The sequence below is a fragment of the Apteryx mantelli genome, chromosome 1 (assembly GCF_036417845.1).
Source record: "Apteryx mantelli isolate bAptMan1 chromosome 1, bAptMan1.hap1, whole genome shotgun sequence".
NCBI classification, from domain to species: Eukaryota; Metazoa; Chordata; class Aves; order Apterygiformes; family Apterygidae; genus Apteryx; species Apteryx mantelli.
The window spans coordinates 75,100,656-75,126,143 of NC_089978.1; the positions used below are offsets into that span (position 1 = coordinate 75,100,656).

Consider the following 25,488-nt stretch of genomic DNA (forward strand, 5'->3'; position numbering starts at 1 on the left):
ACGCTGGCCAGAAGACGCAGACACTTCCTGAATGATTCTCTTCCCCCATACCTTGTGGGGGCAAAGCACCTTTTCACTTAGACTCCTAGGGAGCATAGGCCATATCTCTTCTTTTTCAGGAGATCCTATGGTGGCATTCATAGGAAAGCAAGGGGATCTCGTGGTCCCAGCTAGATTTCATTTGAGTATCATTTGTGAGAGTTTGTGGAATTTTGGCCAAAACAAACTCTTTCCTTAATTCTTTCTCACCCCATACCCTTGAATTTTAAAATGCAAGTGTATATAGAACTTATAATCATGTTCAGTAATGCAGGGACATGAGGGAAGCAGCCACCATCCTGGATTCAAACCATGTGTGCAGCCTGCATTGATGCAACAAGGTCTCCCTGACTCAGATGAGGATTCATGAGACACACACCAGGAAAAGAGCTGAAGAACAAAGATGTAACCAGGCACAGCCAACAGTCTGGCTGAGAAGAGCAGCAGGAGCTAGCAAGTAAGGTAAAGAAAATTAGTATCATATCAACTAATGGGGGTGCTAGGATAAATGAAGGAATGAAAGGGTCTCCAGCAACTGCATAGTCCTTAGGATACAGAACCTGATCACTGAGAACTCAATGAGCCAGGAGACAGAAGTAATTGGATGATAAGAGGCAGCTTATACTCCAGTTCATGCAGAGCCATATGCATAAAAAATGAAATCCAGAAGAGATCACAGTAACAATCAGTGATTCAATATTCAATCATTAACAAAATTAGAAGTAAGCTCAGCATTGCCTGTCTTAAAGTCCGCCCTAAGAGGATTGTTAGCAAAGAAAGATCTGCTGCTGGAGGGAGAGGATGACAGCAAGAATTCAATATAGGTACTTGGATTCATCATTCATCCCCCATCTGCACTTATTTATGCAAAGCACCAAAAAAAAAAAAGTGTATAGCAAATACTTAATAATTGCACCACTAGTATGTGTCAGTTTCTTTTATACCTTGCTCCCATAAAGTGGATGAAAATTACTACAAGATAACAGAATATGTAAATCTTGTTTTAAAAGTATCAAAAATACATCTTTAAATCTTGTTAACACAAGTGTACAGGCATACAGTGTAGAAGTTATATTTTAGACCTACTCATGTTTTAGTCATCAAAATCAAGTAATTAGCCACTTTCATTTTTGATGAAAATCTCTGTGCACAGAAAAATTGCTGGTTCTCAAAAGCTGAGAACTTCAGGAAATCTATTCTAAACATTAAATGTCAGAACTTAGCTGGAAGCCACAGAAGGAAACATTATGACAGCTTGTAGCATTAAGTTTTTAATTTTAGCCCCTCACAGTAAGACATGTGGAACAGCCAAGAAGGGAAGGGAGAAGTTTATGCAAAATATGGTCAACATTCATGCTAAGCAGGAGAACAGAACAGCCTTGTTCTGTTTAGTGGATGAACAAATCACTGCTTCTGCTTAAGAGACACAAGCTTTGCTTCATAATTTTCAGAGAACAAATAACACTTTAAAATAACACAGTTTAGAGACTCGTAAAAACTGTATATGGATATTATTCAGTTAATCCTTTGCCTTGACAAAACAACTATGTGCAAAGAGAATGACTGCAGCCCCTACGGAAGCAGTAGACTGGCTTGCAAGTTTATTATTACACTAACTTCTGAAAAAGTAGCTCAGATGTCACTAATTCCAGGAAACATTGATTTATCTTAATACTTAGGCCATTCACATTTGTTGTCTAGTCAACTTACCAAAAACAGTTCTTAAGTTATCTTTCAGTAATACAACACAGAATAATGGTGAAGAACTGGAGTTAATAATTAGGACAAAGTATAACAAACTAACATGCTTTGTCATGAATTTAACATATGCCCAATTAGAGTCAACTGATGAAAATCATCGGAATTACTTTATAAATATATATTCCTTTAAGGAGTAATAAGCATTGAACTTCAAGAAGTTTTTGGCCTATTTACTACAAAGCATTCCTCACAGACAGGATGAAAACTCAGAAGCCACAATATATTAGGCCCCAGCTACTCAATTTAACAACATTGTAAACAATTCCATTTTAAGTATTACTTTTAAACCTCCACAGTCTTACTGATGGCAGTCACAGGGATAAGTAAACAATTTAAAAAACATTATGTGAATTTATTTTTTATTCCATTTTGTATGGTTAATTTTGTAGAAATAATAAGATTGGAAATAGTCTTATGTATATTTTTATCATCCTTAAGGCAAGCATTATTTCTCCGATGTTAAGTACAGAGAAGTAGTTTGAATTCATATAAAAATAGCAAATTCCAGAAAGTATAACACTGTAACAAAAATGCTAAAACAAAGATAACATACCTAGACAAAATTAGCCCTCTACCAGCATTTACAGTCATGTACTATGGTCTGACATTGATGTTTCTAGCATCATATCACTTTCATTCATTTCAATCTCAAAGGTTTCTTCCAGTTGACGACTAGTATCTGTACTTTTCCTTTGATGTGATGTTTCTAATGTTACTATGCCACTTTCATCTAGAGTTTGCCTTTCTATATCAAATTCTCTGAAATCCCAGGGAGGTGAAATAATGTTCTTTAATGTCTTCATTGTGTGTACATCAAAATCGTAACATCTTAATTTGTCTTTGATTTCTGTTCCTAAGGAAACAGACAAACCATTAGTTTATTCCAAGTGAACACTCCAGAATGTGCATCTCAAACCACTATCATCCAGTAAATTTTATGGTTCTGTGTTTTCAGACCAACATGAAGCTGTCACTGCTTAATGACCTAAGTTTAATAGAGTTGGTCCAGCACAATCCAGCAGCCTATGTTTCTTAAAAAATAAAATTACTAAGTACAATTCAGATTCAAAGTCTGTTATTGAAAGACCTTGGTTAAGAAATTAGTAATTTCCAATTCTCTTTCCAATTCCTAAACAGGCTTTTGTTGTTGTTTTAAGTTATATATAGTATAATGTGCATCAGCGTGTATCACACAGTTGCATGGTTCTTCCAGATGTGTTAGCTGACTACATAAGGAGCAAGACAATATTGAGAAGAAACACCTGCTTCAATTGTGCAGAAAAGTCTGCTGGAAAAGCAAGAGAGTACATAGAGGACTTAATGGCTTCAGCCTCATTAACATGCTTGAAAGGGCACCAACTGTGTAACACTCATTACAGGTAAGTTAGTAAGTCCAATGAAGCGGAAATATGTTGCAATGAAGTTTTCTGTGAAAAACCTATTTCATAGAATATAAATATTTCAAACTGTGGTAAAATAATGTATTATGGTAATGGAGCACTGATTTTACCATTTGTAAAGCTCTATTTTTGAAGGCAGAAGGATTTATCCCAACTATTTCCATAGAGCAGTTTTGTTATTATGAAAATACCTTGCCTATACCTCTCTACAGATACACTAGCCGAAATCAAGTCCTCCGATTTTTTTTTTTTACTTTGTACTTCAACTTCAGTTTTTCCCCCATCCCCTTTGCTTTCTAAGCTGCCACAATCTTTTATATAAAAGAAATGATCACCTCCTTCCAAAGACAGAATATTTCCTTTCTTTACACTGGTAAATTATTCACTGCCAAGAGGCTTCCAAAATCAGCAGTCACTTTTTTCCCCACACTGATCAATTCCAACTCATTTATCTTGTCTCAAAAACAAACAATAGAAACCCCACTCTGCTTTGTAAGTAGACTAGGTAATGGCAGCCAATATTTTTTCCTGATGCCAGAATAAGACTCCTCTCAAAGGATTTGATGACTTTATGAGGCAGCAGAAGTGACAGACTTACCAATGTAAGCTTCAGAATCGCCAATATACATTTCTATGCAATGTCCAAGCATTGTGACTGAAAATGTGTCATCTCTCCTAAGACCAAGGGCCTGTCAAAAAAGTAGTAAAATAGTCAGCAGCAGATAAAACATTTATATATGAATAAATCCAGTATGGTTCTGAGTTTTTTTTTTTTTTTTTTTTACTTGAAAACACTATCAGAGCATAGCCTTCACTGTAAAAGTGAATTCTTGTGCAGCCAATATAATATTGTCATTTGAACTGGCTGAAGAAAGAAAACAAAGCACAAGAACAAAAACAAAAAAGGACATGTATCCAGGCAGAGACTCATTCACAAGGCATGAAATAAAATACACTACTAAAATAATGATTATAAAAACTGTAAGGAAATCAATTTTGTATAGCTAAGCTACAGTTTACAATAAAATAGATTGAGACATGCAAACATAGTTACAACTAAGTGTATGTAACACAAGCTTTGAGGTAAGCAGAACTGCACAAAAATTCTCAAGTCAATCAACCCAAACGCTGGAGGTTCAGCATGCTTCAAAATTCAGTGTTACATTATGAAAACATGAAATCACCAAAGCTGTCCTAAAATTATAGTATACCAGTATCACATACTGGAGATCAATCTGACACAACAAAAGTCAATCTATTTTAAAAAGTTACACTTACTGTAGAATTTCTATTTCAAGACATAGGTGGGAAGTATTTCAGATCATTTCAGCTCCATGTGAAGTTTATGTATATGAAACTTATGCAACAATTATGAAATCCAATTATTTAATAACAAAGAATAACCCAACTACTAAGTTTTACAAAGTGGCCATTTTTAAATCAACAGAAAACTTGGAAAACTTTCAAAAAATTTGCATGATAAAGTAAACACTAATTTGGACTGGATAAACTGTTGGTTCTTTTTTCTAAAAGCAAAACAGCATGCAACAGTAAATATAGAATCTGTGGCCAGCACTGTTTTAATTTAAGCAAGTTACATACCGTATGAAAATAGTCAATTGCACTTTCAAAATTGCCCATTAGACTATGTATGTAGCCAATGGCAGAGTAAGTAGAAGCATTTTGAGGAATTAGTACTAGAGCCTGGCGATGGTATTCGAGTGCCTCTTCATATTTCCTGTTAGGATTAAATACAGAATATCTGTTAGTATGCTTTAGGGTGAAAGGTGCTTTTATTCTACTATGTTGATATTTTCCTTAGCACAGTGACATACAATCCAGCCAAGAACTTCCAAATTATTGCTTCTTATTTTTGACAAAAAAAAAATGCACAAAAGAATCATGGATATTGACAATTTTCTTCTTCAACATAATTGAGAAATCATTGTTCCCTTTATGTAGCCCAACGGCTGTCTACAGCTAGACCCCATTTGGAGGGGATCTTAACAATTTGATATGGTAAATGGCTTTAGATGTTTAATGATCCTCATTGTAACAGTAGCTTGCTTTCTGTAGCTTTCATTTGTCTCCTCAGGGGAGGAAAGGAGAAATGTAAGAACTAAATCGCTCATTGTTTAAAATGAGAAAAGCACTCTGGGCAGAAATTTCACAATGCTTAAGTGCTGCATGCATTGGTATTTTTGTTATGTGCATTTCGCACCCATTCTTTGAATTGAGAATTATTCATTAATTAGACTGTTTATTGCATTTGTTATTTTACAAACTAAGAATTTGGCATTACTCTGAGAAATTAAATTGTCACATTTTTAACAACATGGTACGATAGTGTTAAATGAAGGTAATATTACTTGTCCGTTCAGAAGAAATTTTACTGCTAACATTTTTAACAAATTTATGCATCAAATAACAAAATATAAAGCTGTTAGAAGGCATGAGGTAACAATTAAGGCAAAAAATTTCTGCTACTGTTTGCTTACTGCACAAAACTTTCACATGGTTTGACATTTATTTCCAGTCATAGTATTTTACTTTTGAATTAGCTACCATTGTATTTTAACATGCTTCTTTCAAACGTCAGCCCACATAAAAGTTAGTGAGTGGACATCCATTCAATAAGTTTTCATAACAGCAATAATGTATATTATTAATATGAGTAAATTCAGATATTATAGACATTTAAAGTTGTCCAAAACATAAAATCAAGTTAAGAATTTAGGCAGTTGTATGTCTTTAGCATGAAAGATAGTTTACAATGTTGTTTGGAAAGCCAACCTAATGCATTTCAACTTGAACAAATAACATAGTGCAAGCTGTCCTAAATGTGAGGCAAGCAGTTACTAACTTATTGCAAGAAATTAAAAAAAGACAAAAGGAATTATAACTGAAAAAAGGATTTGAAAAAAACCCCTGCAATTATTCTAATGAATAGATTCCAGAAGCAGTGGCTTTCGTTTGACCTTGGCAGAAGGGGCAACTATTACACATCCTATTTCCTACTGAAAATGAAGGCTAATTGGCAATCTAGCACAAAGCAATTACTCCCAAAGCCAGAGCAGAAGTACATCTTATATCTACCATAATCACTTTCTCATTAGCAGCTTTGAAACAGAAATTACAGCACACATCATTTGGCCAATTAAAACCATTAAAAAAAAAACATTAAAAAAAAAAAAGATATGGTACTGATTAAACTAAAGACAATACTGGTTAAAAACAGATTAAAGTAAATAACAAGAAAATATTTCTCAATGTTAGAACTTGCATATGTATTTTGCAGTGCATCTTTTTCTTTTCCTGAAATGGAAATATGAATGAGATGCGAAATAATTCTGTCTGCAAAAACAATAAAGTAATGTTTTATTGCTCTGTTAAGGTCACTGACAATTTTACTCAAGTAAAAACAGAAGCATTAATCCAAGCAACTAACCAGCACAAAACTACCTTTATGCTTAAATCACTGGACATGGGCAAGGATGTCAGGATTTGGACAGTAGCCAGTTAGGAGTCAGATCCTTCTAAGGATCTAACAGCTTATGACAAAGTTTCTATCAAATAAGAATCAATAGTTAAGAAAAGGCTTTTGCAATAAGTACTTTAACTTGCGTGTGAAAAAACAGGATATAAGGAATGATTCATTTGTTAATATTCACAAGCTGATTTAGGGGATTTTGTTCTTATCAGGTGCTTCTACATTGCTCTTATGAGGTACTTAATGTAAATAAGTATACCTTAATGTAAACAAGTAGGCCTAGAGAAAACACATTTGTGCAGTATTCTAGATAGATGTAGCTCTATCGCTCTCTGCTTACTTGAGTTTTCTGCAGACATGTCCCAAGTTGTTCAGTAAAGGTTCCCATTTATCAACTGTTACCTGCAAAATAGCACAATAATTCAAACTGTTACCTACAAAATAGCACAATAATAATTCAAATAATTCAAATACAATCTCCTAGATTGTAGGAATTACTTGTTCAATTACTTTTCAAAAGCCATACAAATGAGCAAGACAATTCATTCATAACCAAGAAAAACTTCACAAGCATTTTCAATTCCTTTCTAAATACATACTTAAGCTCAAAACATTAACTCGGTAAAATTTTGCAATAACTAATTAAGTTTTCCAATTCTTCCATTCCCCCCAAACCAACTAAATTTCTTTAAAGGGTCAATGATATTAAACATGGATACAAAACAAACAAAACTTGTTTTCTACTTAACTAAAAGTCACATTTAAAGCCTCTCAACTTAGGAGTACTGAAGACCCTCAAAATTAGATCTTTATGGAATATTCACAACTACTGAGGGTCTTTTTATGCTGCATCTCGCCTCCATAGTCTAACTTTATCTGTTCTAAATATATTAGCTCATTTACAAAGCATGCAGAAGATTATATGTAAGCCACCAAAATCCTTAAATACTTTTACTGAAATTAGAAAAATCATTTGAATTTGATGCATTACGAATTTGCAGTTTGTGTGAACACACAAAAAAAACTTTGTACGTTCAAGTGTTTGGAGAATCAGGGTCATAATGGTTGAATTTTGATTCACAGAAGAACCCAAACCACAAGCACATCTGTTGTCAAACTTGTCAGTGATTATTTTCAGGAAGTTAGTTTTTGCTACTGAGCAAACCCAGAAGAGTCACCAAATTGACAACACGCTTCAAAGCCCCCCATATCTAAATCCATTCAAATTCACAATTAATTATCCCCGAGCCCATTCCCACACAGTGGCTCTATCTGGTAGATGGACTGCAATCCACACCTGCAGGATTATGTTCAAAACAAAATGGAAGTCATTCAAGAAAAGGGCTAACACTTAAGGTGGCAGGAACCATCCTCACACATGCCCAGTTCCACCGCCAGGCCAAAAGCCATTGGTCTACTAAGACCCAAGACTGAATATCAGACCTGGATTACACTGCCCACTCAACACTTACAATTATTATTTTTTTTAATTTCATATAGAAATGTCTCTTCAGTGCCATGGAAAGGCAAAAAGCAGTGATGAGTCTCATCTAAAACACCAACACACTCAATTGCAAGTAGATCAGCAAAGTTTTAAAGTCAAATTTATATTATATTGTTTGTATCTTAAAGTAAATGTGTCTTCTCACAAAACATTACAGAATTTGCTAGAGTTCTACAAATTGATGATCATGGACGTTAATAGGAAAAATACCTCATTTCCAATAGCTTTGATTTTTTCCAGTGCATCAAGAAACCATTTTTCTGCAGTTTTCCAGCTAAATATTGGGGGGGGGGGAAAAGTAAATTAGCAAGCTTTCATTAGCAATATGAGAAAAACTGTATTACAGGGAACAATTCTTTGACATTATTTGGTCATAAATGAAGTTATCTGTAAAAATAGTAATTCAAATTTACTATATTTTGCACACTTGGCCATGTGATCCCAAGAGCTGACAAGACAAAGTTAAGAAAACAGAAGCAGCTCAAGAACATTCACTGAACAGTTCTTATATTTATGTCCTTTAAGAATAAATTTGGAATTTCCTAACTTGACAAAATACATTGCTGTACAAAGTTTTAAAACAGGTGTGCTGACTGACCCCTTTTCAAGGCATGCAACTACCCAATGATGGGCACACGCAAGATAATAATTTATCTCTGCATGTTCCCCAAACATTAATTCTTTTCTCATTTAATCTTTAACAACCAAGAATGATTTAAAAAGCAAGGGTTCAGGGTGAACACTATCTAAACTAGAACCAAAAGAAACTTTGCATTCTACAGCTCAAAATAAGTATTTTAGTAGATATTTCAGTACATTACATTTGGGAAAAAAAATCCATGATAAAAATTTAATTTAATCTCATTTTGCTTACTCTCCATTTTGAAATGCAACCACTCCAACTTCATGCATGACAAAAGGATCCTCAGGTGCAATGCTTAAAGCTTGGCTGAAAAACCTTTCAGCTAACTTTGAGTTGTTGGTCAAACCATATTCCAGCCCAATATAGAGCATCGGCAAATGGCACCTACAAAAAAAGAGCATGTACTTATTATTCATGTCACAAACAATAAAGAAATACCAAGCGTGTTTGCATGTGTTTATGTACACACAAGTAAGAAGTTGATTTTAAATAGAGTACCAACCTAAGGGTCAATTTAAAAGATTTTATATTTGTTATTGACAAGAATTTGAACTCTGACATGAAACAGTAATTTAATCTGGAACTACATGTATAGGTTTGTATATATTTTCTCAGTGTCTAAGCTAGTTCTGAGGTTTTTTTCCAGTTTCTTTCCTACATTCCATATACAAATGGAATACGGATGACATAGTAGGATTGTATCAATAATTACACCCAAATACGATACTATTATATGCAATATGACATGATTAGTCCACTACTTGTTTTACAGCTCTCTCCACAGTATGAAGCAGCTGTTCAAGATATTACTACACAGCAGTTTATGACATGAAGTGGCTAACACAAGTTTCAGAGAACTTTCAGACAGAAAATAAATTACCTAAATAGAAACTTGATCAGAAAACAATAAATTGCTCAAGCAGACATAATCCTTTGGTCCCTCCCCCATACATTGATGCTGAATGAAGCAAGGGGTCCTCTAGGGAAAGACAGCATCAAAGGCAATATAAAAGTGGGCACAGTCAATGTTGCAAGGATGCCCATCAAGTACATTCTACAAAATGATCTGTAATGACTTTTTCCGTTTACTAGAAAATATTATGTAGTCCAAGTATAGAAAAATACACAGGCATTAGTTAGCAACATCTAATAACTTTAATCCTCAATGTAGGTTTATTAAATAGTTGCGTATAGAAACATTACTAATGCTTATCTCCTTCCCCATCCCAAGTAATCTGTGGGAACATAGTTTAAGAAAAAGGTAGATTAAACAAAGGCAAATCTTGCCTCTAATCCTACGAGCAACTAAAATGAGTACTAACAGTTTAAAGAAAATGTTTTAAGTGCTGCGTACCACTTAATCGCGCCTTACTCAAATAAGCCAGCAGTGACACTATGTGTTTCTTAACACTGGTTAACACTTCAAAAATTCTAACGTTCTGAAATTGTAACAATAATCAAGTATCAAAATAATAAAGTCAACAGATCATGAAGCTATACTTTGTTCTCTCCTCTCTTGTTCTCTATCAGATAATTGTTGCAAATGTATTCCTACTCTTTAAAGGGATATATGTCATATTATAAACTATAGGAATTATTTTAACTTTTCAAAGTTGGAGGTTTTTGACATACCCTTTCATGAGCTGTGCAGCTGTGAAGTATGCAGCCATTGCTTGGTCATGCTCACTCTCAACTGCAAATGAATGTCCGTATGCTATCCATGCAGGTCCATAAGTTCTCTCAAGTGTAGTAGCTTTGCTAAAAGCAAGAGCAGATCAACACAGTAAATATCTGAAAATAAATTTCATCCATTTCATCTATTTACACAGCAATGCTATGCCATGTAGTTAAGCATCTATTAACATATCTTTTGTAATGATCAGTGTAAGCTAAGTCCATTTTAAAAGTTCACCGCCAAACTATTTAACACTTAATATTTGACATTTTCAAGAATTTACTGTGTTATTCCTGTTGCTGTTCATGGAGGTCAGAAATTATTTGATATTACTGAATATAAGCAATGATATAATAGGTGAATTGAGCAAGGTATAGAAAAAGTAGTAGTGACTTTTAACACATTACAAAGTTCTAGCCATACATTTAAAAATAAATATAATTCAAGCAAATGTAAGCATCACAAGCAGGATACAAAAATACCAAATTATGAACTCATGTTGAACTGCATGTAGAAATTTTGCCATGTGACTGTACTAGTTTTAGTGAAGGCAAGAGTATTTATTTGTTGCATTTCAGACATTTGCCTTGCATCACAGAAGTATACAAAACATCACTGAAGTCTGAAAAGACATCAAGGCTGCAACCTGGAGTTTCCACAGAAAAATGGAGTTGACAGGAACATCATGAAGTTATATAGATTCTTTTCCAAGTCTTGAGACAGAAGCACTCCTAACTAAAAGCTTTATGACAGATGCGTCCAACCTCTTCTTAAAAGCTTCTTACATGGAGATCCCGCATCTTCCATAAGTAACCTACTCCATTGCTTAACTATCTTTACTACCACTTCAGTTTTTCCTAACATTTAATCTATAACTTGTCACAGTGAAACTCATTACTTCTTGTCAAGATCATGGAAAGCAGTTTGATCTCTGTCTCCTGGCACAGAACTTTACACATTTGAACATTTGCATCTTCCCGCCCTACATCCTAGACAGTTTCAATTACTTCAAAAACTTCCCTCATAGGTCAAGTTTCCCAGAATGCTTGTTTACTGCCTTCTCTTGAATTCAATTCAAATGTCTCACATCTTTCTTGAGTTCTCTACTCACTTTGACTTGACAATAGTTACACATTATAACAGAGCTTTCTTATTCTTACACAAGATGGGTGATATAGGGGACTTACGTTTTTATCCACAGTGTCTCCAGATCCTTTTCTAACAAACTGCTGCCTAGCCCACAGCTACCCCTAGCCTTGCAGTTGTATACTATATCATCTTCCCCAAGTAATTCAGGCATCTTTTTAATCATTCTATTTTTTTCAGACCCATTTTCCTCTTTGCCAAGACCACTCTAAATTCTAGTCGAGTTTTCCAACATGTTTATAGACCCTTCCAGGTAGCTTGCAGATTTATTAAAGATATTTATTTCACCCCCCAAACCACCTAAGTCTCTCAAGACAACTCCTTGAAGAATTTTACTGTGCCAGAAATTTAAATAGTCTAAATTATTAATTCATCTTTTCATGTATTGTCAATCTACAATGGGTTCCAAAGGAAAAAATGTGAGCCTTACAAGTTGGTTTAAAGCTTCTCAGTTTAGGCTTACAGCACCAAAACAAATGCCCTACTTCAGAACAAACAGCCTAGAAGTCCAAGGCTGCCTGGGCAAAGAAAGTTTTAAGCAGTCAAATGGCAGGATTTTCTATCTAACTCTTCCCTTAGAGATATGAAACCTGAACCTGGCAGAATACCTATGTGCCCTTAAGCTAAGGTCTGAGGCTTGATTACCTAACTGTAATTAGCTTGGCACCATGAGTGAATGCAGTCACTATATCCACCCATAACAGGAAGGTGACTGCATAAAGAGGTTCCAGATTAAGTCTGTAAAATATTTTTAAGGCATTGAGAACGTTGAGGTCTAATTGCCATACCAGAGGAAGGTGTATATTAAAAGAATATTTTAGAAGCAACTAGTTGACCTAGGCTTCTGTATGCTATATGAGCCTAAGAAAAACAGTGAACATTAAATATTTATTTAGCAAGTGCAACAGATTCACTAACTGAAACCGGACAAAAGTTTTACCTGAGGTATCTTCTGGCATGTTCATTTTTGTGGCCAACCATGAGATAGTAGCATCCTACTGCAAACCATGACACCTACATATTAAGTTCAAAATAGAATAGTATTAGCCATATTACACTAATTTTAGTAAAACACAAACAAGTGATATGTGACAGAGGAACAGGTGATAGAGAAGTTATGAACATTTTCATTAAAATCACTTTCAGTTTTTAAAATAATTTTATTGGCATCTTACAGATAAGCTAGACCTGCTGGCATGTACTAGAAATATGCATGCCATTAACTGGGTTTGTTCAATCTCAAGAACAGAAGGCTAAGAACAAATCTTATTGCCGTCTTCAACTACCCAATGGTGGGGAATAGAGAAGACAGAGCTAGACACTTCAGAGGTGCCCAGTAACAGGATGGGAAGCAATGGGCACAAGTTGCAACATGGGAAATTCAGATTGAATAAGAACAAAACAATTTTCACCATGAAGGTGATCAAAATTGAAACAGATTGCCCAGAGAGGCAATCACTGGTATCTTTTAAGTTTTTATTGACAATGAATTCCTTATGTTGAATAAATTTTACAGGTACTTTATTTTAAAAGAACCTTAATATAAGAAAGTTACAATGTAGGGAAAATAAAAGATGCAAACTATTTTCATTAGCTCCATCCAGAAACAGATTTTGAATTCTGGTTGCTCAAACTATTAAATTACAACTTCTATTTGAGGTCACCTAGAAAAAACTACCTGCTAATAAAGACTTGGAAAAACTTACAGGATTATTTGGGTACAAGTCCACCAGTTTATGAGAGAGATAGAAGAGCTCTGGATAGGAGAAGAAACAAAAGAAAATTAAAACATGCTAACACATTAAGATGTTTCAAGCCCTTTAACTTTCCACGTGAAATATGCAGAACATCTAGGGGTACAAACGCACAAACTAGCAAAGACATTTTCTGTTTAGCTATGATGTTTCTAACTGCCTGGAAAGAGATTCAATTTTTCAGTTAACTAAAAAAGTTAAATATTGAGAGCATGCAAACAAGCAGCTACACACCCCACTAATAATTATGCAACAACTTAGAAGGTCATTAACAGCCATTAAAATAAATGTCTGTAGTATTACACTTGAATGCATCTTGTAAAGGTTTTAAAAGGCCAAAGTTCAGCTTCCTACCTCTAAAAAATATAACATATTGGCTAGATTAATTTCAAAAGAAAAGTCTGGTGCTTCAATATGCTGAAAATTGAACAAAATAAAAACTCATTATTCTAATAATTCTAATTATTTAGAATAATAATTATTTTATTTTATTTTTAAGAAAAATCTATACTAGATTCTAATAAGAAATGGAAGTGATTAGATACAGGTTAATTATTCTAATGCCTATGCATTTTCAAAAGAAACACTTTTACAGTACATAAGATTTCTATTTCCCTGGGGTACAGTGTTCTTAGATTGATGAATTTTGTCCTGGAGTCCTTTGCATCAGTTCTTGGTTTCAGGAAAATCAGATATACAAATCTGTTTATAAAATAATGATTTACAAAATGATTCTCAAGGCAGATTTATAAGAAAGTACTAGTACCAGTTCATTTAATGACCTATTTTTTTTTTTTACAGATAATACACCATCCTTTGACAGACTGCAAATCTTATTAGCTCCTTGATTCTATTTTCCAATTGGTTTTAAAGACATCTATGCTATTCACTTGATTTGGATGTTTATATATACAGTCTGAAATGAGAAAAAGCCATCCCAGATCAAAGTCAGCTATTCTTGTAATTTCAGCAAAGATACTGCGTGATTATAAACAGATTTGAACTAGGAGGAGATCCTCACAATAGCAAATGAAAGGAGAGAGAGCCCAGAAAATTGTCCATTATGGAAAAAGACTGTCCACCTGAGCATACACACTGCTGAAGACTTCCTTCTAATATAAATGAATATATTTTCTTATGTTGTTAAGGGGAAGAAGTACATCTAGATTCTCTAGGAAGATCACCTTAAAACAGAGCTCAAACAACAGAAATGAAACAATGTAGGTCACTACCTTTCCGACTACATAGTCGCTGGTTAAAAGACAGCGGCTCTCACATTCATAATAGTAAAGATCATTTGCACAACTATTTTTTTTTCCAGTTCTGAAGCTCCCTTTCAAAGACTCCCTTCTTTCCCATTGTCCTCTTGCAACAACAGGTAGAAGAAAAAATATCTGTAGATTTTTGGATCAAATTTTTGGAGTGATTGTCCATTTTTTAACTGAAATAAGAATTAAAAACACTGAGCAACCCCCCTATATACACATCATTTAAAAAAAACTATCTTGTGATTCTAATCAAACGTTATGTTTCTTACCATTTGCTTTATTTAGCTCCACAAGTGTCCCTATATGCACAGGTAAACAGTTTGCATGGAAGGGATCTTTTTCCATCACTCTAAAAATAAGAAGAATAATGTGCAATACACATTTCAAAACCTTCAATGTATTAGGAACAAGCTGCTTTTATAGTATGTAATGTTCAGGTTAATTACCACTTTAAGACAAGCATTTGTGACTAAAAGAGAACTATTCACAGCATAAAAGCTAATTTTAAGAACAGAAAAATACTGACATTAAATATTAAATTAAATATTAACATAAATATTAAATTTAGCTTAACAGACAAGGATAACAAAATTCTGGCAGGCTGAATATACAATTAGAAAAACAGAATATGAACCAGCAGACAGCAAGCAACATTTCTATTCATATGACTCATAAGCTCCATAGGCTTAACAGCAACTTTAAAGTATTAGTCCTCAACTTCCTGAGCTTAAGGGAACAAGAGCTACAACACTAAGCAGTATGCCACAGGAAACATACTTAGTTGAATTTTAAACTTTTATATTTCCTGTGGCTGCTAAAAATGGAAGAAAGTCTCACAGACAACAAGCTGCATACAGGACATGGCTTACAGGCAATCGCCCATTCCATAAGGATTGGCATTTGATAAACAGAGGGGGGAAAAAAGATTTTTTGAAATATGTTTGCAAACTCTTAAATCAGAAGTACAATGTTACAACATCATTCTCTGAGAAGAGATACACTTTGAGACAGTTAAAGCTTTGAACAATTTGAAAGTGTAAACTAAGTATTTGAAATGCCAAAAGAAAATAAAGTATACAAAATGCTCTCTTGAAGGAAATCTAAAAATTTGAAGTTATCTGGACTTCTAAGACCCCCATTTCCAAGCTCTGGAATCTGCGGCATTCTGCTTCTCAGAAGATATATACACTTCTCCCACTTTCTGCTGCAGAAGGTGTGGCAATTAAGAAACTTCAGATAAAAGATGTGATAATATAATTTTATTGACTTCAGTGGAGTCATTTACTCCAATGGGATCATGATTTTACTCAGATATTTACATTTTCACCAGCAGCAAGTATTCTCTACAGCATTCCCAAACTCTTGCCTGTATTGGGCTCCAAAGAATATTCTACATGGTGATGGCTTCCTTGAGCTAAGAAAAAGTTGTATTACAAACAATAAAACTGAAATGTTTATTTTGCACTATAGTATTTTGAGACTATGCAGTACACACACAAAAATATAGTTTTCCTAAAAAGATATAAGTATATCAGGGCAGCACAAAACAGCTCCACAGCCATGGGAATCATACTTAGCAAGTCAGGGCAATCATACTTCCCAAACAGCCAACAGATCCAAACCTGTTCATTCTGCAGGCCAGATCAGAAGTAGGTAGAGAACATGAGAAACTGAAGGTAGCAGAGGAAGGAAGAGGATGGACAGATGTGCAGCACAGTGTTGATTAAATGGAGTTTTGCTTTGGTTGTCAAGTTATTATGCACGTCAATGCGCTGAGCAATGAAATTCATAAGTCCAGACATAATTCTTATTCTACATGGTACAAGAACAAAAAAAGCCAACCAACCAACCTCAAAGTTGCTTTGCATACTTACACCGAAGTAAGCTTGTAGCACATTTTGAAGTCACAGTTATAATAATGCCTTTCAGCTAAGGATACTACTACATCCAGATTTTCCTGGAGACCATCTACAGATTCAGGAATTACTGTTTCACTGGGTTTATTATACTGAAAGACAAAAAAAAAATTACACTCAAAACAAGTGAATCCTACTTAAAATGAGAAGATACAAATATTAGTATTTATTTTCAGTTCTAAAAGACTAACTGCATTAAGCTTCTTAAAATCCTTAGTTTTAAACGGGAAGCCCATAAACCCTGTATTTGGTAAAAAGGTTCTTTATAATATACTTTAAAAACTCATTTTACAGTGTGAAAAATACTTGACTGTTAATAATTGAAGTGCAGGCTCTAGAAATGAACGCTTGAGTGACACAGTTGGCTTTCAATGCCATCACATTATCTTCAGAAAAAGAATTTTGGAATAATCTTGTTATAGACCATTAGTGCCAGAAAACTGACATTTTATTTGCATTAATAATACTGTTCTCTGTTCTCTTTTCCCACCTATAAGTTTCTCGTGAAATAAAGCTGAAAAAAAAAAAAATCAATTTCAAGTTGCCACCAGCCAAAACTATAAAACTCCAGAAAATGAATTTACATGAAGCTATTTTTCTACCACCTATAAAGTGACATCTACTACATCATAAATTTTAAAATAACCAAAACTGTAACGTCCTTCTGTTTTTTCAAAGTAAGGGAAGCACAGAAAATTTACATCTAAAGTCAAGACTTCCATGCAGCTCTTCAGCTTTTTAGTCAGTTTGTTTTTACCTTTTTCAACTTATTCTCAAATAAGAAGTGCAGCAATTCTTGTTCTTCTTCTGTACATTGTTTACTAAGAGGTAGAGATTCAAGAAGTTCTTTTTCTGTGTGAATAAAAAAATAATTTGAAATAGTCATATTAGAGAAGAAATGGTAAGATCAAACATTTATAGAACTTAGATATGCTCATCCCAAAACTACAAGGAAGATAACAGTACAAATACACTAAAACAGATAATACTACTAATTTCAGAAATTAATGATTGAATTCTTTTAATTCTTAGCATTGCAAGATTAAAATCGAAAGTTTCAATGTAGATTTGAGTGGAATATAATTTTCACTCATTTCATAACTTTATATTTACCCTTTTAATACACCCATCACCTAGTACTTCACTGATACCTGGGTGCAACCTATTCTTTCATAACACTTTGAAGTCTGTTACTTGTGGTATTGCTTTAATTTTTACCCAGAAAAAGGTAGAAAAGGAGAAAGCAGCTAAATGTTACTTGTATTAGAGAAGCAAACACTGCTTGCCAGACCTTCTTGCGCTGTCAGCATATGGTGCGATGTTAAAAGATCAAATGCTTCAAAGCAGTAAACGTCAAGCTTCAAGGCCTCTTTGTAGCTGTATGTTGCTAGGGTTCTATTATCCAAAGCATCATAGATCTTCCCTCGCAAAAGGCATATAGAGCTCTTGATCTGGTGGAAAAGCAGGGCTGGAGGTCAAAGACTGAATCAATGTTTGTAATTTGGTTTTGAGCACAAATCAAAAGGGCTCCCTGAAAAGTAAAAAGCATTTCATGTATGATGAAACCTGATTTTCTAGTGCTGTCTTGAAATAAAATATCTTTTCCTAATAACTTAAAAATCAAGTGAATACTGTCTCAGGTTATTTACTGCCAAACATGCCAGAAATAATTAGAGGAAAGAACAGAATTTATCTTTCCTAATTCATGTATCCAACTTTCTGATACAGAGTTCTAAGCTATTTAAACTAGGTTCCCTTCATAAGCAGAGGGAAATGGGCACTTCCAGAGGGCAATGCACTTCTCTGTTGACTGTTAAAGACAGCGCGGCATTGGAATCTAATTTTCAAAAATCTTAAATTAAATCAGATGAGCGCCATCCTAACAGTCAGCATTTCAAACAAGCTGTTAAATAGTAAGACTACTACTAAATATAAATACCATTTCACAATAAAAATCCACAAATAATAGAATTGTGGTTTTACCCTCTAGATTTTAATTAAAACACATTTCATGCAAGACAAGAAATACCACAACAGAGATGAAAAAGATCAAACCAATGGACTCAACTAATTCAAGCAGAACAACATATTTTAAACAGGCTAACTCTCACTCAAGAGTGCACATACTAGAAACAGCATAGCTGCATTAACAACTAATATATCCTACAGGCTGGTAAAGCAGTAATGCTATTACCAGTCACTCTTACTCTGAAAGAAGTATCCACACAAAGAGTCTTAGTAATTTATTGGCTTTTGAAGCTACACTCGAAGACAGCATTTTGATTAACAATTTCTTGTAGCAGTGCCACCTTCAGCAGTTCCCCGCTTTGGCAAACCAAACCCATCCTCCTTGCATTAGCAAACTACGTTATCACAAGCATTTCTGAAGATCAGAACTGATGAAGTTGAATTTTTTGGCTGGGTTATTTTTCAGTCAAAACAGTTTCCCAGTTAGCTCAATGACCAGCCACACAAACACTTGGACCAGCACACCATGGAATAGGGAGAAGACAGTGAAGGAGCAAGAATGAACAGACAAAAGCTGAGTACTATTTTATTTGCTAGAAGTGCCACCTTAAATATATTATTGACAGCTATTAAGGTGCACTGCAATAACTCAGTCTAATCAACTTCTGCCTTAAGCCCATTAATACCAGCATTAGAAAATAAGTTCACGTTGATGATCTAGCCCATTTTGCTATCCCACTTTTACAGGAAAATTCTGTTTGTCAATCACCTTCACTGCAATTTCAGCTAGTGAACTTCATTTCACAACTTGGCAAGCAAAGACTCTTCATAGAATCAGTTCATATGGCTCAGCTTAAACATGGCAATGATCACTCACAACCACATGCCCATACAGAGAATTTTTCCACTGAGCTTCAAAAATTTCACCTTAGCCCTACATAATTTTCAAGTGTGATCAAGCAATGTCCCACTGAAAACACCCCTTGAGCGATTAAGGAAATCTCTTATTAAAATGTTTGATGGGGAGGAAAGGTTACTTTATGATCTCAGGACCTGCAGCCCAATTGAAAGAGATGAGAGTTTACATTATCAAGACTCAATTACAGCAGACCTAGCATTCTAAAAAACAATGCTAGATCAAAAACTTCAGGCAAAGCATCTGTAAGTAATTTATGGGAAGTTGTTGCAAAGTGCTCTTCATATTTCCAAACCAAGTTATTTTTGTTCAGGCAGGCTAACATCTAACTTCTGACTGCATTTTTGAAATTTACGTTATCTAAAGAAGAAAGCTTAAACATGTACAGAGTTTCAAATTCAAATAACTCCAAAAATCACTTTCTGACATCACAAATATTTTTTCTCAGTTATAAAAACATCTGGTTAGAAATTGTCACTTACAGAGGATTGTGACATCTCCCAGTCTGTGGCAGAGTCTTTCAATCCACTTTCATCTTTCAAGTACTTTTCGAAAAGTCTTTTATTGATTGGTTCTTCCATGTCAAGAATATCCAGGGCCTGTTGATGTTCTTTTGCAGCATACTAGCCACAAACACGTGCATGTAAAAAACAAGGTTGGGGGTTGAAACATCTGTACATAAAGCACCAATAAATATAGTGTCATAAATCAAAGGCAAGGATTATAGCAACTAGTGCCTAACAGCAGTATTTTCATTCATGCAGGTTCTTATTCGGGTATATATCTATTTACCATCACAATCAGCTATTTCATTAGTTATCTGTAATACATAACTAAAACTTACTAAATTAACACCAACAGAAAAATCTATTATTTGGCGTTATGCAAACATGGAAATACATATGCTTCTAAAATAATTAATACAGGTTTTAATAAAATTCTTAAAATTATTATAGAATAAACACATTTTTCTATTTTACACACTACCTGACTCAATCTATCAGTTGATTCTATTTGTCTGTGGAAGCACTGCATTTTTGTATTTATATATGACATCTTATACTGAAGGATAAAGCTACTAACTATATTTACATGTAAAGCACATGACCTCTGGATGGACCACAACCAACCAATTAAAAATGTAAATATGTAGATATGAGAGAAAAAAAAATCATTCATATTCTTGTCCCACAAAATATTACAGGAGTATTTTGTTTCCTGGCAAAATGACAATTGAACTTCTTCAGAATAGTACCATGGTGAATACTCCAGCAACCATACTGAAGGCTAAAGGATGAAGTCAACCATGACAAAATTTAAACCTGTTATTCCAATGAACATAGATCCTCAGACATCTACACTGCCTCTCAGCTACCTAGTCTTCTCAGATGCGTATCTTTTATTTAGTTTGGTTTGTTTCCAGTAGAGACTAAACCACATACTCACATGACATCTAGCTGCAAGGTATCGACATGCTTCATACAACTAAAAGAGAAGTTTCATATATATATGTTAGTTATTAAGAGACAGCATGTTGTTCACTCACACTGCTATTCTCCCATCTGTTCTTTCCTTTATCGGTTGTAGCTTTTTCTTCATCCCTTTCATGTGAAAACAGCTTTCCTTGACAAAATAACTAAGGATCGTATAATTCAGCCTGTAACACTCTTAACCGTTAAACTCTTTATTCAAAGGACACTTTCTTCACTCTTGCCTTCACCTCTCATTAGCAGAGTTGAAGGACAACTAAAACAACTACACCTTAAGTGATGCCCCCACCATCCCATACCTGTTGGCCTGCTGTAGTTCCATACTTGGACCCCTTCTCTTCTCTGTGACTCTGCCCGGGATCAGTAGTTTCATTCTGGCTGAGTGAACATGTAGCTATATTTGGTTTAAATAAACTGCATTATGCAGGTTTTATAATCAATCTTCCCTAAGAAGATTCTTTGATGTTGAAGAAGTCACTGTGGTTAGTAATAGAGTTTAAGAAATGGATCAACAGCAGTAAGTCTTTGTCCAAAATGACTTACCTTATCCAATTTCCGCGATCGAAGGGCATGTGCTGCCCTATGATACTGAGCTGTTAGGTAAAGACACTGGGCCAACCAATAGATATCTTGAGGTTCCTCTTAAAAAAATTAACAGCAAATTATAAACCATTAATTTATACTATATCTTTAAACACTTTTATGCAGAATATTTACTTTTGTTTCACTGGAAAGTAAGTACTGATCTTCCCTGCTCTAGTCTCCTATTAAGTTACAAAGTTTTAAAAAATATATATATATATATCTGTCAGAGATTAAAAAGAAAAAGAGTCAGATTTGAACTATAAATATATCAGATAACACAATGGACAGTGAATACAAAGAATCTCATACTAGCAGGTGTGTCATGAGACAGACGGAGACAGGAGCAACATAGATGAAAACAGTGTAGAACAGTTGTAGGTATCCAGCCCTTGGACATACTCAGGGCAGGAAAAAAAACCCCAACAACCCATAACTGTCTCTAGAAAAAAAAAAAAATCTATGAAAACCTAATAGTGAAAGTGAAAGCATTAGACTTTTGCAGCTTGAAGTTATAAGTGTTGCAGGAGCAGAGCTTAGTACTGCCTTACATTATTAGTAACCACAGTTTTTGTGGGATCAAGCCATTGAAATCATTTTAAGAGATGGGAATGGACCATGGCTGTAGGCAGAAACAGGCTAACAACATCAAGTCACTCTGCAAACCTGGGTTATATCCATCACACAGAGCAACAGCAAATCTGGTAAGGAGCTACCCTTGTCTCCTGCAACTCTTTCATCCCTTGCCTCTCAAGGCATGCACTTTATGGGCTGGGCCATCCAGTAATTTTAATACAAAGTTCAAAAGGGAAGGAAGGTTGGCCCTGTGCTAATTGGACGGGTGGCATTCCAGAGATCACAGAAAAGGATTTACACAAAAACACCCAAAACTTCAACAATAGTCAAGAAGCTTTAAAAAACATAATGAGAGTAACAGAAAGACATTTCAGCTCCATTAACAAAATACAATGGAAAAAGCAATTACTTACCGTGAGATAGTGAAGCTACTTTGTCTGCCCAAAATAGGGCACTTTGATACTGTTGCTGTAAAAGAACGCTATAAAGAATTAGTATCAATTTGGGGTTAGTTTTCCCAGCTTATTTTGAAATATAGTTCACACTATTCTCATTGAATGTTTTATTATATATGTCTTCTCTGATGAATGGCAATTCACATTTGAGTTCTTCATAAGTTCAAAAAACCAAATAGTTTAAAAGGCCCAGTCCCATAACCCCTGCAAGACCAGCAAAAGGTCAAGTAATTTGAGGTGAGGTTGTTTATTTTCAATAAAAAGTAGATATCACTGACCAAAAGGTATGTGCTACATAATTATGACAATGTCATTCGTTGGTTTGCTACCACCGCAAAGTAGCATGAATTTCCCCCTCCAGTTAACATAAACATTGCATTTTAGAAGAAATAGAGTACTGCGTAAAAAAGGACATAAGTTGCTTCAGGAAAGTCTAACAGCACTATCTATGATTAAGAAATTTTCACAGTCAAGATGCTCTAATTTCACATAATCCATAGTCCTCATGGGGACCAAGAAGGAATTTCTCCTTACTCTTGATACACACTCTGACTGTCAGGTCCATTGTTCAGGAGGACAGGGTGAAGCAGGGATGACTGGGGGCAACTGGAGAATGGATGGAAACAGGGTTTGCAGATATGTCCCACTAATTTGGGCAGCTAAGCTTACTATCAGATTTGGGAGCCAGGGAAAACCTCATAAAGTTGGCTGGGATTATTCTCTGAGAAGATCAGCAGGGGCTACTACTTTTTCTTTTTGTCCTTCTCTATGCTACCACACACAGTATGCTTCCCAGGTTCTGCTTAGCATTTTATTTAACAGATAGCTGCTTATTGTTGCAAGGACTTGCAACACTAGAAAAGCCCTGATCACTCTTGCTCTTTTCCATAACGTTACAGTTGGGGTTTATGTTAAATGAATCTTAAATGAAAACTGTATTATGACTTTGGAGAAGAGGTTTTGCAGACTCTTCTGAAACAGACATTGATGGTATGTTTTCTAGTCATCACGAAGCACTATGCTTCATGAACTAAGTGGTCCTTTTTATCCTGTGTATCCTGTTCCACACTCCCCTCTTGGGGGGGATTATGAATGCTCAGCAACCCTGCCAAGATGACAGTTGGGTTTCAAATTGTATACCCCCCCCCCAAATTTTTTTTTCCAAAAAACCCAGATATATAAACAGCTGTCTATGAGAACTAAGGTTTAAATAACTCTCTCAGCATCATGAAAGAAGGGTGTAATTCAGGCCTACAGACAATTATACAACTTTTGGCAGCAGTTCTACAATACTATAAACTGCCTATATTGCTCAAAGAAGGAATCCCCTTCCTCAGAACTGCACAATTGTCTATACAGCTATAAGGCAAAGTAGCTTGGTGAATCAGGTTAACCAAAACAAGCTCAGCAAAACAGAACAATAAAATCAGCCAAATTAATTTAGCTCCCCAATCAACCTCCTAGGCAGATTTGCTGGCCATGCATACCAGTATTTGTGCTAACAGAAGAGACAGGTTTCTTGCAGTGGTGAAGCCAGTACAAAGTCTTTGAACTAGAACATAGCAGTGCTGTTTCATATTATAGTTAATCTAGTTGATTAACACATTTTTCCTCTTTTTCTTTTTGGTAGTAAGTTTGCACCACAGCACTGTAACTGCAGAATTCATTAACAAAAGAAAACACGCCTGCCTTTCTTCTAATAGCTCGCAGTGAATTAGGTTAGTATGACGGGCATTGATAATCCTTAGGTAAGCATAGTCCAACTGGTACAGCCCATAAGTGCGGGAGGGATCCTGTAGACAGTGCCCTCCTTCCCCACACACCCCGTGCTCCAAAGGGGGAGAAAAACCTGCAGCAGTGCCCCAGTTCCCTCGCTAAAAGGCCACATGCCACCCCACGCAACTGCCTCAAACACAGACTGCACAGGCAGCATTTCCGGCCCACCGCACTCCTCTCTCTCCCCCCAACGCTCCTTCCTTCCCGGGAGGAAACAGGGCATTATTTAAAACTTAAACCCCACAGGGGCTGCCGGACTGCAGAGACCGGCACCTGCCCCCCGCCGCCCCCGGCAGCGGGGCCGAGAGCGGCTTTGCCGCAGGGACGGGCAGCGGGACAGCGGGCCCTTTCCTGCAGGGCTCCGGCGGAGCCCTCCCGGTCCCCTGCAGTCGTTTCCCTCCCGGGGCAGCGAGGCAGGCGGCGGGCTGGGGCGGGGAGGGGAAGATAGCGGGTAGCGGCGCACCAACGGTCGCCCTCCCTCCCCCCCCGCCGCCCCTCACCTGGTCGATGTACTGCCGCACCCGCTTCCTCAGCCGCTCCAGATTCATCCTCCTGCGCGGGGAGAGGGGGGCTGGAGGCTACGGGAAGGCGGAGGGAGGGACGCGGCGCCCGGCCCCGGGTAGCGGCCCAGGCGCCAAGCCGCCGCGCTGCCACCGCTCGCCTCTCCGCCGCCTTCCCGCTAACGCGCCCCGCCGGCCGGTGCCACGCTCAAAGCCGCCCCCCTCCCCTTCCTGTCCCGTCCCTCCCCCCTCCCGCCCGGCTGGAAGCAGCACCCCGCCCGCCTGGTTCCGGGAGCGCCGCGGCCCGCCCCCGGCAGGGGGCGCCCCAGCGCGGCACGACGCCTGTTTTTCCCTTGAATTCATTCCGAGGCCTTTTCTCCCCGGTTGCGAGGCTGAGGCCGGGGCCGGGGCCGGGGCCGGGGCCTGGGTCTGTGCAGAGGCCCGTCCCCCAGGCGTTCGCGCAGGCCTGGCTTCAGGGCAGGCGGCTGTGCCTGGAGCAGGGCTGACGCTGCTTCCCCCGGAGAGGGAGACCTGCAGTGACCCGAAAAGGCCCCAGCTTGAATCAGCTAGGGCTTAATCATCTAACCTGGGGACTGCAGGTTTTAATGGTTCTGGAGACACGGAGCGGA

General features: G+C 36.4%; 1 protein-coding gene across 6 annotated transcripts; it reads right to left on the reverse strand.

Moving 5' to 3' along the window:
• Nucleotides 1–961: 961 nt before the first annotated feature.
• CDC16 (cell division cycle 16) lies at nucleotides 962–25,049 on the reverse strand. Of its 6 annotated transcripts, none has more exons than XM_067295441.1 (18): nucleotides 24,860–25,049; nucleotides 22,542–22,596; nucleotides 21,514–21,611; nucleotides 20,927–20,965; nucleotides 19,963–20,103; nucleotides 17,888–18,047; nucleotides 17,354–17,448; nucleotides 16,555–16,688; nucleotides 14,950–15,029; nucleotides 13,365–13,414; nucleotides 12,599–12,672; nucleotides 10,470–10,595; nucleotides 9,069–9,221; nucleotides 8,405–8,468; nucleotides 7,031–7,092; nucleotides 4,803–4,938; nucleotides 3,799–3,889; nucleotides 962–2,653 (listed from the first exon to the last, which is right to left on the reverse strand). In XM_067295441.1, exons 1-18 carry the CDS (start codon nucleotides 24,905–24,907, stop codon nucleotides 2,388–2,390), a joined length of 1,872 nt encoding a protein of 623 aa, XP_067151542.1. In that variant the 5' UTR covers nucleotides 24,908–25,049; the 3' UTR covers nucleotides 962–2,387. The 6 variants fall into 6 exon arrangements, with proteins under 6 accessions (XP_067151542.1, XP_067151535.1, XP_067151527.1 ...); XM_067295434.1 differs by having other exon boundaries at nucleotides 17,855–18,047; XM_067295426.1 differs by lacking the exon at nucleotides 20,927–20,965 and adding an exon at nucleotides 21,027–21,116.
• Nucleotides 25,050–25,488: the final 439 nt, after the last annotated feature.